Consider the following 13,810-nt stretch of genomic DNA (forward strand, 5'->3'; position numbering starts at 1 on the left):
CTTCTAGTATAGAGAGTTAACTTAAACCTATCAAAACTTTAGACCTAATTTTCAATTACAGGAAATTCAAGGAATAGAGAAACGGGCTAAGCTTCCCAGCAAGGATGCAATTAGAAGGCCAGAAAGTGGGACATTCTGCAGAACCACTGGCTCAGGAAATTCTCAAGTCAAGGTCATGATAAAAGGGCCTGCTTTTGAATAAAAGAAACTTAAGGGACATAACGACCAAATGCAACGTATAACCAACGGAAAAGGATGTTTGGCAGACTCCTTGGATTGGTATTAAAGAACTACTCTTTTTTTTTTTTAAGATTTTATTTTATTTATTTGACAGAGAGATCACAAGTAGTCAGAGAGGCAGGCAGAGAGAGAGGAGGAAGCAGACTCCCTGCGGAGCAGAGAGCCTGATGCAGGGCTTGATCCCAGGACTCTGGGATCATGACCCGAGCAGAAGGCAGAGGCTTTAACTCGCTGAGCCACCCAGGTGCCCCTAGAACTACTCTTTTTTAAAGTACAATGTTACTTTGTACTTTATACTATACTATACTAAATACTCAATGTTAACTTGAGTATATTGGGAGATAATCTTTTTTTTTAAACCTATACCCTATGTTTGAGATTTTTAAATCATCAAATACCTCTCAAAATGCTATCTATATTTTGTTAATCCTTTCTAATGTTTACATTATTGGCAAACAAAATCCCTTAAGTCAATTTTTTATTATAAAACCATAGAAACCTAAAAAAAAATAAAAATCATGGAAACCTGAAAGTTTCATGCTGCCAGCTTCTGGAACTCGATTAACACTAGGAAGATGCTATCTCTGCATTGGATTTTAACCAACACCAGCATTCTACATTGCTAGGCAACATAGGTAGTATTGTTCCCAGACTCTAAGATGGCCCCCAATAATGCCATCCCCCAATATCCACGCCCTTGTGTAGTACCCTCCCACATCAAACAGAGCTGGCCTTTGCAACCAATGGGATATTACAGAAATGATAGTTGTGGCTTCTAAGGCAAAGTCATAAAAGACACCAAGGCTCGGTCTTGGCTCTCTCCTGGGTCTCCCACTCTGGAAAGCCAGGCTCTACATTGTGAAGATACTCAAGCACCACAGAATGCAGAAAAACTAGGCCACCAGCCAATAACCAGCATCAACTGGCCAGCCATGTGAGTCAGCCAGGAAGGCTGGAGATCCTCCAAAAAGAAGATCTTCCAGGTCTAATCAAGTCCTCAGGTGGACAACAGCCCCAGGCGCCATCTTGGCTGGGATTCCATGGTGGACCCTGAGTCAGAGCAGCCCAGGTACAACATCTCCCAAAGTCCTAATCTACAGAAAACGTGAGATCACAAATGACTGCCATTGTTTTAAACTACTAAGATTTAGGGTACTCGTTGCTCAGCAAAGGATAACATGAATAGTGATGCGCAAAAGCACTGAACAGGAGACAGAGCTGAGCTGCAGATTCTAGTCTTCTCCTTTCGCTGTGCCACTTTTTTCTTTGAACCTACTTATTGTCCTAGTCTGTTCGAGCTCTTATAATGAGAATTCCACTGACTGAGCAGCATAAGTAATAAACATTAATTTCTCCCAGTTCTAGAGGCTGGAAGTCCAAGATAGGTCCCAGCACACCCCGTGTCTGGTCCTCACATGGTGGAGAGACTAATCCCAGCATGGGGGCCTTGTTCCCATAACCTCATCTAAACCCCATTACCTCCCACATCCCCACCTCCTAATAAGACCTCCTTGGGGGTTAGAGCTTCAACATATGAATGGGAGGGGGTGAGCCAACATGCCCTCATCCATAACAGTTATTTTATCTTTAAAAGACAATGGCATGAAAATACTATTTGCCTCGAAATTTTGTTCAAAGGATGGATGAGGCATAAAGTCTCTAGTGCAGTGGTGGGCCCCAGGGGAGACACTTAATACATGCCGGTTGTCTTCTTAACCACACTGTGCCCCAAGCTCTCACTTAACAATGACCTTCTACTCTGTCAGATGGACCTGAACCGCTCACCGGTGGAGTTATTCCCAAGTAAAATGGACCATGTATTTGGAGAGGCTTGGTAAAACTCTCCAGTCCTTCACAGATGCTGTTATTAGCCTTTCAGACCCTGACTCAGGAGAATCTGCAGAGTGTGGCCTCTTTTATTAGCGGGTCAGATCAGGGATCCACCAGGAGTCATTGGTGTCATGTGGATGTTGACGGAAAGCCATACAAAGACATTTCCCTGATGCTGACATCAGGCCCACATGCTGTCTATTGCCAAAGAGTTGGAGATTTAGAAAGCTCAAACTCCAAAGTAGAAAAAGACATGTGACTCCACAGTCAGGAGACACTGAGGTCACTGCATGGACCAAAGATCCAGAGAGGAAGTGGAAACGCCAAAAATGAAAGATCCTTCCTAACGACTTCCAAGAAACCAGCAGAGTTTTGCTGTGCTGTGAAGTCTGGGCCTTGTGCTCTCATGTCAGGTGTCCCTCATTCAAGAACGCACCCTCCCCCACCGTCATCCCGCCCTCACTGCCTCCCAGAAGGGGAACTGGCCTGGGGGTACCCGAGATAAATCACGCCTGACAGGAAATACGAAATACACAGAGTGGTGAAGAGAAAGAGACAAGAAAACAACCACTATGACTTGGTCTTCTGGTGCCTGCAAAGATCCAGACAAAGCTACGAATGCATACATTTTAAGACCAGGCTTACCTCGATGAAGTATAACTATATATAAATCAACACATATGGTTGTTAGGTGTGTAACACTGGATGAAAAAAGCACATCACAATACTAGGACACACAACCATTCTCATAAACTCAAAATAAGGAGAACCAAACAGTGGTCATTTACAGATGCATAATCTATAATAATGCTATCTTTTAAAAGGCAAAATAGGGGTGCCTGCCTGGCTCAGTCGGTGGAGCAGGTGACTCTTGATCTCAAGGTTGTGAGTTCCAGCCTCACACTGGGTTAAAGATTACCTAAAAATAATTTTAAAAAATCCTTTTTTAAAAAGGCAAAATAGTGATATGTACTCAATTTTGAACAGCTGTGAGCTCTGGAAGGGAGGGGATAGATAGGGAAGGATATAGGTCAGGCATTTTCATGGGTAATGGTGTTATTCTTTTTTTTTTTCTCTAAAGATTTATTTATTTATTTTGAGAGAGAGAGAGAGAGAGAGAGAGCGCGCACGGTGCGGGGGAGGGGCAGAGGGAGAGGAAGAGCGTCTTAAGCAGATTCCTCACTGAGTGTAGAGCCCAACACAGGGCTGGATCCCACAACCCCAAGATCTCGACCTGAATGAAAATCAAGAGTCAGTTGCTTAACTGAATCAGCCACCCAGGTGTCTTAATGTTGTTCATCTTATGTCAGGTACCTGGGTCACTTCATTTCAGTCTAACGGTCCATAACCTGCATGTTTCTCAGATTCTCTCTCAAACTCTGTATTTCTTTTATTCAATTTTCCTATAATATTATCCACAGCAGTGAATATGGACACATTAAAGAATTTTGGAAAAATTAGAAAGGAGAAAATCCTCCCCCATCCTACCATCTTATTTTTTTTTTTTTTATTTGACAGAGAGAGATCACAAGTAGGCAGAGAGGCAGGCAGAGAGGGAGGGGTGAGGGAGCAGGCTCCTTGCTGAGCAGAGATCCCAATATGGGGCTCGATCCCAGGACCTTGGGATCATGACCTGAGCCGAAGGCAGAGGCTTAACCCACTGAGCCACCCAGGCGCCCCTACCATCTTATTTCTATTTCAGCTCACAGCCTCCTCTTTTTCCCTATGCAGGAGGTTTCTTTTTTCTTTTCTTTTTTTTTTTTTTTTTAGGAGGTTTCTTTTTAAACAAGTTATAATTATACTGTACACACTTCTGCTTTTGGCCCTTAACACTGAATCTTAAGCACCTTTCCAAATGACCTAAAATCTTCAAAATCGTCCATCTTCATGGCCACATAGTGGGAAACCTATAATCCTTCATGAAAATTCCAAGAATCCTAGTGATTCTGTATAGTATATGTGAGTTTAAAGGAATATAAAGTAATGTTGTTTGGTTTGTCTCCTAATGCTGCCATAACAAATGGCCACACACCAGGCAGCTTAAAACAAGAGAAATTTTCTCTCTCTCAGTCATGAAGCCTGAAATCAAGGGGTCAGCAGGACCACACTCCTTTCAAAGTATCTAGGGAAAATTCCTTCTTTGCCTCTCTCCTAGCTTCTGGTGACTTCTGGCAATTCAAGGATTCATCAGCTTATAGCTGATCACTCTAACCTCACTTCTATCTTCACATCTCCTTCTCTGCCTCTCTGTGTCCTCTCCTATTCTTACAACAACGTCAGTTTTGGGTGTAGGGTCCATCCTAATCTAGTATGATCTCAACCTAATTATATCTGCAAATATCCTACTTCCTAAAAAGATTACACTCTGAGGTTCTAGATGGACTTAAATTTTGGAGACACTATTTGACCCACTCTAGCTGCCTTCTGCAAAAATCTAAAATACCAATAACTGGTTTTTAAATAAGTCAAAAAATGGGCTGTCACAAGCTAACCCATCCAGGTGTACCAGCTGTGGGCTCTCAATCCATGTTGTAGAAAGTTTACATGCAAAGAGATCTTGGAGATCTGTGCAAACTTCTCATTTCATCATAAGGAATTTCAGGTGGTCAGTAATGTGATTTATTTCAGGAGACTCAAATTTCTGGTTACATTCAAGGAGGCCACCTCAGACCAATGCTAATTGGGCCCAAAAGAAACCTCAGTCTACATCTCAAGGATCATTCTAACATTGTATTGTTTATCTATCACCAAGTAAGGAATTATCACATACTTAGCACTTAAACCAGCACACAACTATTATCCCACGATTTCTGTGGACCAGAAATCTGAACTCAGCTTTGCTGTCTTCTGCTTCAAGGTATCTCACAAAGCGGCACTTGAGGTGTTGATCAAAACTATGTTCTTATCGGAAGGCTCAGCTGGGGAAGAATCTACTTCTAGGCCCACTGATGTGGTTGTCAGCAGGATTCAGCTCCTTTTAGGCTATTGGACTCAGGGCCTCAGTTCCTAGCTGGTTTTTGGCCAGAAGTGACCCTCAGTTTCTTGCCTTATGGGCCTCTCTAAAGATCAGATGACTTAAACAAGGAAATTTATTTTCTCATGGTTCTGGAGGCTGGAAGTCCAAGTTCAAGGTGTTGGAAATGTTCATTTCTTCTAAGACTTCTCCTTGGTTTGCAGGTTGTCACCTTCTCACTGCATCCTCATATGGTCCCCCCTGTGTGTGCTTGTCTGGTATCTACATTTCTTCTTACAAGGACACCAGTCAGACTGGATTAGGGACCCCCTTTAAAGGATTCATTTTAAGTTAATCACCTCTTTAAAGAACTTTTCTCCAAATACAGTCACACTCTGAGATACTACGGGTTAGGGCTTCAATATATGAAATTGGGATTGGCAGGGATTCAATTCAATTAAGGCCATAACATAGACCCAATCTACTGCCCCACTATCATTGCCTCTCACCATCAGACCGGTAGCCTCGGGGTGCATCTGACTGAGGACAATTCCAAGAGCAGCCTCTAAGCTCACTGGAGATCCTTCTAATGGGGGAGGGCCCAGGGACCTGGGGGATTGCTGCATTCCCGTATCTTGCCACTGCCCTAGTCTCCTTTACTCTGGGACTCAACCCCATTATCTGGAGCTCACAATGGACACTTCTGGACAGCTGTTTTCCCTAAGCCACAAATTCCACTCACTCCTCAGGGCCCTCTTCCTCCATACCCTGGCCTTCCCCGAACTGCTCCTCAATCCCCTTTCCTAAATGCTGGCTCACTCCTTGACTTACCAGTGACCCCCACCCTCAGCAGGTGCGTGGACAGATCCCATGAAGCACAAACCACCCCTGCTTGTGTAGAGCTCCATGGAGCACATTCTTCACTGGTACTCCATAAAGATGGACCCTTCTGGTTGTCCTTCCCTAGCTGCTTCTCTCCATGTTTCCTTCTGATTCCTCCCTGACCTCTTAATCTTAAGAGAGTCTTCAAGCTCACTCCCAGGACTTGTTTTTTGGCATTCTCTCTACATTGGCAAACTCAATCCATCTATGGCATTAGACACATTACATTTATTGCTTGTCAATCTTTTTTTTTAATATTTTATTTATTTATTCGACAGGGAGAGAGATCACAAGTAGACAGAGAGGCAGGCAGAGGGAGAGGAGGAAGCAGGCTCCCCGGTGAGCAGAGAGCCCGATGCGGGGCTCGATCCCAGGAACCTGGGATCATGACCTGAGCTGAAGGCAGAAGCTTAACCCACTGAGCCACCCAGGCACCCCTTGGTTGCCAATCTTGGTCCTCAATTTGCTGTCTATGAACTGCAGATTCAGCTCTCTATTCAACATCTCAGCTTGAAATGAGGTAGGTCATCCTGGATATAACCAAAACGGAGCTCCTGATCCTTCCCAAAAAACTTCTTCTTCTGAAGTCTTCCCCACCTAACTTTATAGCAACTCTATTCTTCCTGTTGCTTAGGCCAAAAAATCCTTGATTTCCCTTTTTCCTCTCATAGCTCATATCATATCCATCCGAAAGTCTTGTCTGCCCTGCCTTAAGATTATCAACATTTCTCACCACCTCCCCTGCAACCACCCTGGTCCAAGGTTCCATCTTCTCCCACCAAACTAGCCTTCTTGCCTCTGCCCCTCTTCCTCTTTACATCATTCTAAACACAGCCAGATGTGTCTGTTGAAACCTAAGTCAAATCATAGCACTTCTCTGTTCAAAATCCACCAGTAGTTCCTATAACACTCAACGTAGAAGCCAAATCACAAGAAATAGAATGGGAGCTGCCAGGAGCCGAGAGAAAGAGGCGAGGAGGTGGTATCTCATAGGTACAGAGTTTCAGTTTGGGACTTCCAAAAGTTCTGGAAATGGTTGGTGGTGATGGTTGCATAGCTATTTATCTAACAAAAGATAGATAGGTTCAAAAAGAAAAAAAGCTAAGGCCATACACATTCTGACTCCCTTTTATTTTTCTGACTTTATCTCTTACCATTTTCCAACTCACGCATTCCTCTTTACTCGCATAAGCCTCCTAACTACTCTTCAAACACATAGGGCATTCAGGGTATTTGCCCTCACTAATCTCTATCAAAAATGTTCTTCCCTGGGGCGCCTGTCTGGCTTAGTTGGTAGAACATGAGACTCTTGATTGCGAGGTTGTAAATTGGAGCCCCGTGTTGGGAGTAAAGATTCCTTAAATACAAAATCTTAAAAAAAAAAAAAAAAAATGCTCTTCCCCGAATATCTGAATGGCTTAACTGCTTACCTCCTGTACTCTCTGATGAGGTAGAGGATATTCCCACAGCATCCTACGTAAAATTGCAAACCACACCCTGATCTGCACTGGTACTTCCCATCCACCTTCTCTGCTTTATTTTTCCCCACAGCTTATCATCAATGACACAAATATATTTATTTGGTTGGTTCTGATTGGCCATTCCACTGCCACAATGTGAGTTCTGTGGAGTTGAGATTTTTGTCTGCTTTTATTTACTCCTGCATCCCTAGCTCCTAGCACAGTGTCTGGCATATAGCCGATGCCCAATAAAATGTTTGAATTAGTACTTATTGTGGCATTGGCAACATTTTTTTAAACTAGAACTATTATAAATTCATGAAAAAATTGTGGTCTTTCACTACAAGTCTTCTCTACACAGTAAAAATGTGAGCTCATGAAAGCTATACAGAAACAGAGGGAAATATTTCTGATCAAAGTGGAGATGGCTATGTCCGTTATGATTGGAAGGATCTAAAATACGTTTTCACGTGGGCAAGAATGGAAAGAAATATGCAAAATGAGAATAGTTGTTAGGTTGATGGGAGTGCATTTCTCCTCAAATAACCAACTGACATTATTATGAATTAGAATATTCACAAGATACTGGGACGCCTGGGTGACTCAGTTGGTTGGACGACTGCCTTCGGCTCAGGTCATGATCCTGGAGTCCCGGGATCGAGTCCCGCATCGGGCTCCCAGCTCCACGGGGAGTCTGCTTCTCTCTCTGACCTTTTCCTCACTCATGCTCTCTCTCACTGTCTCTCTCTCAAATAAATAAATAAAATCTTATAAAAAAAAAAGAATATTCACAAGATACTGTGTGCCAGATAATATTCTAAGCAAATTACACAGATAGTGTCATTTAATGTTCACATGAATAAGCTCCAGGCTATGGTAGTAAGAAGTTAAGTAACTTGGTCAGGATCACACAGGTGATAACAGAAGCCAAGCCAAACTTATGTTTGACTCACATCAAAATACTAACCAACTTCTGTATGAGTCAGCTACAGCCACAATGATGCTACATAACCACCCCAAACCTTGGTGACGGGCAACAACAAGCATTTGGTCTCTTGCTCACTGGTTTTCAAGTTGATTCATTTGGCAGATCTAGACTAGGCTTAGTTCAACGACTTGCTCCAAGCTACAGTCTGCACCCATGGTTCAGGTCAGCTCCATGTTCATTCTGAGACCCATTCTGAAAAGGCAGAGACTCCCAGGGGCATGTCCGTTCTTTACCAGTGTCTCACAAAAGGAGGGCCACCACCTTGTGTACACACCAGGCTCTTCCCTACCTGCGTCCTTTGACCCAGAGCATTGTTTCTTTACCTTTAGTGAAGACCTGGGGACTACATTGGTCTTCAAAACTTCATACGCAAAACTGTTAAATATCTGAAAATCATGTGCTCTCATGAAGAGAGAGCCCAGGTAAGACCTGAGTTGATGGACGCCTTGGGTGGCTCAGTCAGTTAAGCATCTGCCTTCAGCTCAGGCCATGATCCCAGGGTCCTGGAATCAAGTCCCACATCAGGCTCCTTGCTCAGTGGGGAGCCTGCTTCTCCCTCTGCCTGCTGCTTTTCCACTTGTGTTCAAGTGTACGCTCGCTCTCTCTCTCTCTCTCTCTTGCAAATAAATAAATAAAATCTTCTTTAAAAACACCTGAGTTGATCTACCAGTCACCAGGCAGAAGGCTGGTCATGGGCAAAACTGAGAAAACCTCTAGGTTTCCTTTCTCAATATAAAAATAGAAACCATGTGGATAATATTCAAAGTACTTAGTGACCAATTTGATGCCTGGAGGTAGGTAGGAAGCCTGGAGGCAGGTAGGAAGCCTGGAGGCTTCCTGCTGTGCTAAATAGTAACTCTTTAGTACTCTTCAGTTTAAAGGGTTCCAAAGAGGCCTTGAATACTGGGGAGAATCCTCAGGGGCTCTTTACCACTACTAACTATGTCAGTTTTATGACAGGTAAGGGCACACCACTGTATCCAAACTGTTGTCCTGGAAATCAAATGTTGCCGCCTTGCCGTAAGGACAAAGACACACTTACCAGGAAATTTGGAACCACGGTGGGGGAAGTGCCATCATAATAGGAAAATCCCACTCATCCCATAGGTGTCCCCTGGTTAGATAGCGTTCAAAGCTGCAAGATGCTGCCCAAAAGAAGTCTCCATCCCCTACGGCAGAACGTCTGGTGACAGTTTTCTTTCTCTGTGACAATTTTCCCTTTTGGGATTTAGAGCAGAAATCACTACTCCCTGCAGCCTGTAGGACAAAAACAGTTCACAATCATTCTTCTTTGGTCCCATCTGTTATTTTTCTCATTTGAGCCAACTTCTTTTTTTTTTTTTTAAGATTTTATTTATTTATTTGAGAGAGTGAGCGAGAAATAGAACACAATCAGGGGATCCGCGGAGGCAGAAGTAGAAGCAAGGTCCCAGCTGAGCAAAGAGCCCAAAGCATGGAGTGGGGGGCTTGTTACCAGGACCCTGAGATCATGACCTGAGCCCAAGGCAGACACTTAGCTGACTGAGCCACCCAGGCGCCCTTGAGTCAACATTTAAAAGCTGGAGGCTTCATTTAAAAATCCAGATTTCCCTCACTCCCCAGAACCAGTCAGCCGCACAGTCTACGCTTCATTTGTGAGCACCACCTTCTGGGTAAACTGTGTCTCCTCCCTGCCCCCCAAAATTTGAAGAACACATGCGTTTGGGAGCTCTTCCCTTTTTGCCTCATTGCATCTGAGAAAGTTAAGGTGGGTCACCAGCCGCTCTGCTGGAGCTATGCAAGAAAATTCCACCAGGGTTGGAATTCTTGCCGCGTCTGCTCAGACCTTCGGGGTCTGATCCAGAAATATGGCCTCAATATGTGCCACCAATGTTTCTGTCAGGATGTGAAGAAGATCGGCTTCATTACATTGGATTAAATGAACCACCTTGAATGCGTCATCCAAGATTTCCACCCTAATGCTAGCTAGCTCTTTGTACTTAAAATAAAAATTCAACAACTTAAAAAATAAACAAATAAAATGGGAAAAATACAAAATCCATTTTCATTTTCTTTAATTCTATTTATTTATTTTAAGTAATCTCTACACCCACTATGGAGCTCAAACTCGGGGCCCCAAGATCAAGAGCCTCGGACTCCACTCTACCCAACAACCCAGGAATTGAACTCCTAGGTATTTACCCAAAGGAGGCAAGCATGGTGATTCAAAGGGGCACGTGCACCCCAATGTCTATAGCAGCAACGTCTGCAATAGCCAAACTATGGAAAGAGCCTAGATGTCCGTCAACTGTTGAATGGATAAAGAAGATGTGGTCTATATACACAATGGAATATTTCTCAGGCATCATAAAGAATGAATTCTTGCCATTTGCAACAAAGTAGATGGAACTAGAGGGTAGTATGCTAAGCAAAATAAGTCAGAAAAAGACAAATATCATATGATTTCACTCATGTGTGCAATTTATGAAACAAAACAGATGAACATAGGCGATAAGACAAAATTAGAGGGAAAGACAAACCATAAGAGACCCTAACTCTAGGAAACCAGCAGAGGGCTGCTGGAGGGAAGGTAGGTGGGGGATAGGGTAAGTGGGTGATGGGCATTAAGGAGGACATGATGTGATAAGCACTGTGTGTTACATGCAGCTGATGAGTCACTAAACTCTACCTCTGAAACTCATAGTACACTCTTGGTTGATAATTGACTTTAAAAAAAAAAAAAAAACTTAAGGAAGGTAAGAAAAAGAGCCCTCACCTCCACTGACTGAGCCAGCCAGATGCCCCTAAAAATCCAGATTTCTACTTCCATCTGGTAAACCAGAACATATGGCAACATTCCTTTGCCATCCTTTGCATGGCAAGAGTCTGCCTGTGTGTTCCATGGCTCCCCTCTCCTCACCATTCCCCAAGCTTCTCCCTAATACTGAGACATGCATTAATTACCACTTGTCATTATGAACTTTTTTTCTTATAATAGAGAAATATATCTCTGTGCAAGACTCTCTCAAAAATAGGGAAAGGAACTCAGAGCAGCCAACTCAGGGAAGTCTCTGAGGGACTCTAACGTGACAAAGAAAGTGTATGAAATACTGAAGGGGCCCACTGAGCAGTTGCCCCTGTGAATGATGCCCCTCCAGAGTTGTGCAGTGAGCAATCTGCACAGCTGTTCAGTGCATTCTGGAGGCATGAGAAAGATATGGATGTGACACAGACCTGTGAGAATAGAGCAGGAAGGGTAGGGGGAGGGTAAGGGGCCAACAAAAGGAGTCCTTTCAGCTTTACAGCTTTCTTAGAAGAAAGAACTGAAATGAGAAAGGCTTGGGGTTGATTATGACAGCAGACCGCAGAAGCAAATGCATGCATTTAACTCTTCCTGCTTTCGTCTTCAGGAAAGCACCTGATCCTCAAAGGGGAGAGGGCAGAGCAAACATCAGGAGGCCTCTGAAGTCCAAGGTGAGCAACGTGCACCTTGCCCTTGTCAGAGGGGCTGGAGGCTGGGGTATGCAGAGGACTGAAGACTCAGGAGCAAACGAGGCATAACTGATCTCACTAGATTAGGCCTCAACTTGATGTTGTTTATGGTAGTAAAGAAGGTTCTAGACACTAAGAGACAGAAACTAGACCAAATATTTAGTGTTCCCTTTATTTCCTTACCACTGGGCGGCCTTCCCTTGGCCACAGAGTGACTTTGTTGGGTCTGGGGAAGCCACTGGGTAGTAGCTTTCAAGCCCCAGACACGCTATCATAATTCACTTACTTCGTTTATAATAACTAGAGGCAAGTGCTTTGACTTTTAAAATGCAAATTGAAACATTAAAAAGCAAGCCTACTGTATAGACCCAGAGGGGTTCTGCCAGAGATTTTGCAGGTACAGCACTTGCTCCTTTCTCTGTCCGACCTATGTCCTGAGAGAGGGAAACACAAACCTTGGTGAGGGGTCAAGACGAGACAATGGCCCCAGCTTAGTTTCACCTGAATGTCAGAGTATAATGAACTTGTTGCCCAGTGAGTGCCAAGGCCTCTTGGGACTGGCCAAGGGGCATACCGTGGATACTTCCCCCTGAGGGATCTCCGGAGGCAAGGATTAAGGAAGGGTGCTGAGATGCGCATGGGCAGGGTCAGAAATAGGATCCTGAGAAGGGACAGAGATGAGCAGGGCACCATCTGTCTGTCCTGGGGCTCCCTAGGGGGCTCACCGCCAGATAACCACAGGCTGCCAGCAAGGGACCACAGAGAACCGAGAACTGACTCCAGCAGCCTCAGGAGAGGGAGAGAAGAGCACTTCCCGCCCGCCGCAGGGATCGATAAACACTTCAGCAGAAAGATGCGTTTATTCTTAGCCTGGAACTCCAGGCGGAGATGGAGAGAGGGAGAGCGTCTGAAGCAAAGGGCACCCTGAAAACAAACTTCACAAGGCTGCTGAGTCTATCATTCCTCCTTCCTGGTGCTTGACCCCTACCCCGAGGTCCAACATTCTCGCCACAGCCCACCCTTTTCAAGGATGTGTTGCGCCATGTCCCTCCTCCCTAAAGTTTGTTCATGCTGATCCTGGAAGGATCTGAGGCATTTGCTGTCCCACAGGGGGCTCCTTGCTCAGCAGGGAGCCTGCTTCTCCCTCTGACTGCTGCTCCCCCCGCTTGTGCTCGCTCTCTCTCTCTCTGACAATGAATAAAATCTTAAAAAAAAAGAAATCCATGAAATGTTTAGGACAGGGCTTTTGCAACACCACACTTTCCCTAGCTGGTTAACATTTTTATAAATAAATGAATATTATTATTCATAATAATAAAGAAGATGAGAGACCCGTGGCTTCATTATGCCACCCTAATGTGGAGGACAGAGAAGTCAGGTGACTTAGAAATTTCCAAAAAAGGCTCTTGCCCTTAGAAAAACCATCTGTGACTTCACTGTCCCTGGAGGAAATGGTACTTGGATTTTGGGGGGAGTGCAGTCTCCATCCTGTTCTACACTCCAGATGCTACACTACCGCATAGTTGGAGCCATTCTGGAGGCTCTGTGTTTAGGAAGATGGTGGCAAATGGTAAGAGGCCCACCCAGGATGATGTCAGGTCTGGGAACTGCATCCCAGGGGCATGGGCTGATGGAGTGGAGGCCATTTGGCTCTTCACCAAAGGATATGGCAGCCTCACCTGGGCACAAAGTGATATTCAAACCAGAGAAGTGGGGCAGGTAGGGCAGAGATCCAACTCCATACCAAGAGATTCAGAAAATGGAGAGGCCTTGTGAGGTAGCAAGGATCCCGGCACCCCAAATGAGCAGGCACTGGGCCAGCGATCCCCGGTTCAGCTTCTGTGTGTAAAATGCTATTGCCTTATAAACTTTTGACAATGTGTGTGGGGGATGTTGTAGAAAGTTGACCCCTTGGGATGCCTGGGGGGCTAAGTTGTTAAGCCTCTGCCTTCGATTCAGGTCATGATCCCAGAGTCCTGAGATCAA

The 13,810-nt window shown here is 44.5% G+C and overlaps 1 protein-coding gene across 1 annotated transcript; it reads left to right on the forward strand.

The window, feature by feature from the left end:
* The first annotated feature begins 8,506 nt into the window (after positions 1-8,506).
* On the forward strand, positions 8,507-10,271 carry LOC125094059 (40S ribosomal protein S29-like). The gene is made up of 2 exons (XM_047719812.1): positions 8,507-8,515; positions 10,092-10,271. Exons 1-2 carry the CDS (start codon positions 8,507-8,509, stop codon positions 10,269-10,271), a joined length of 189 nt encoding a protein of 62 aa, XP_047575768.1.
* Positions 10,272-13,810: the final 3,539 nt, after the last annotated feature.

This window comes from Lutra lutra, chromosome 2, assembly GCF_902655055.1.
Source record: "Lutra lutra chromosome 2, mLutLut1.2, whole genome shotgun sequence".
NCBI classification, from domain to species: Eukaryota; Metazoa; Chordata; class Mammalia; order Carnivora; family Mustelidae; genus Lutra; species Lutra lutra.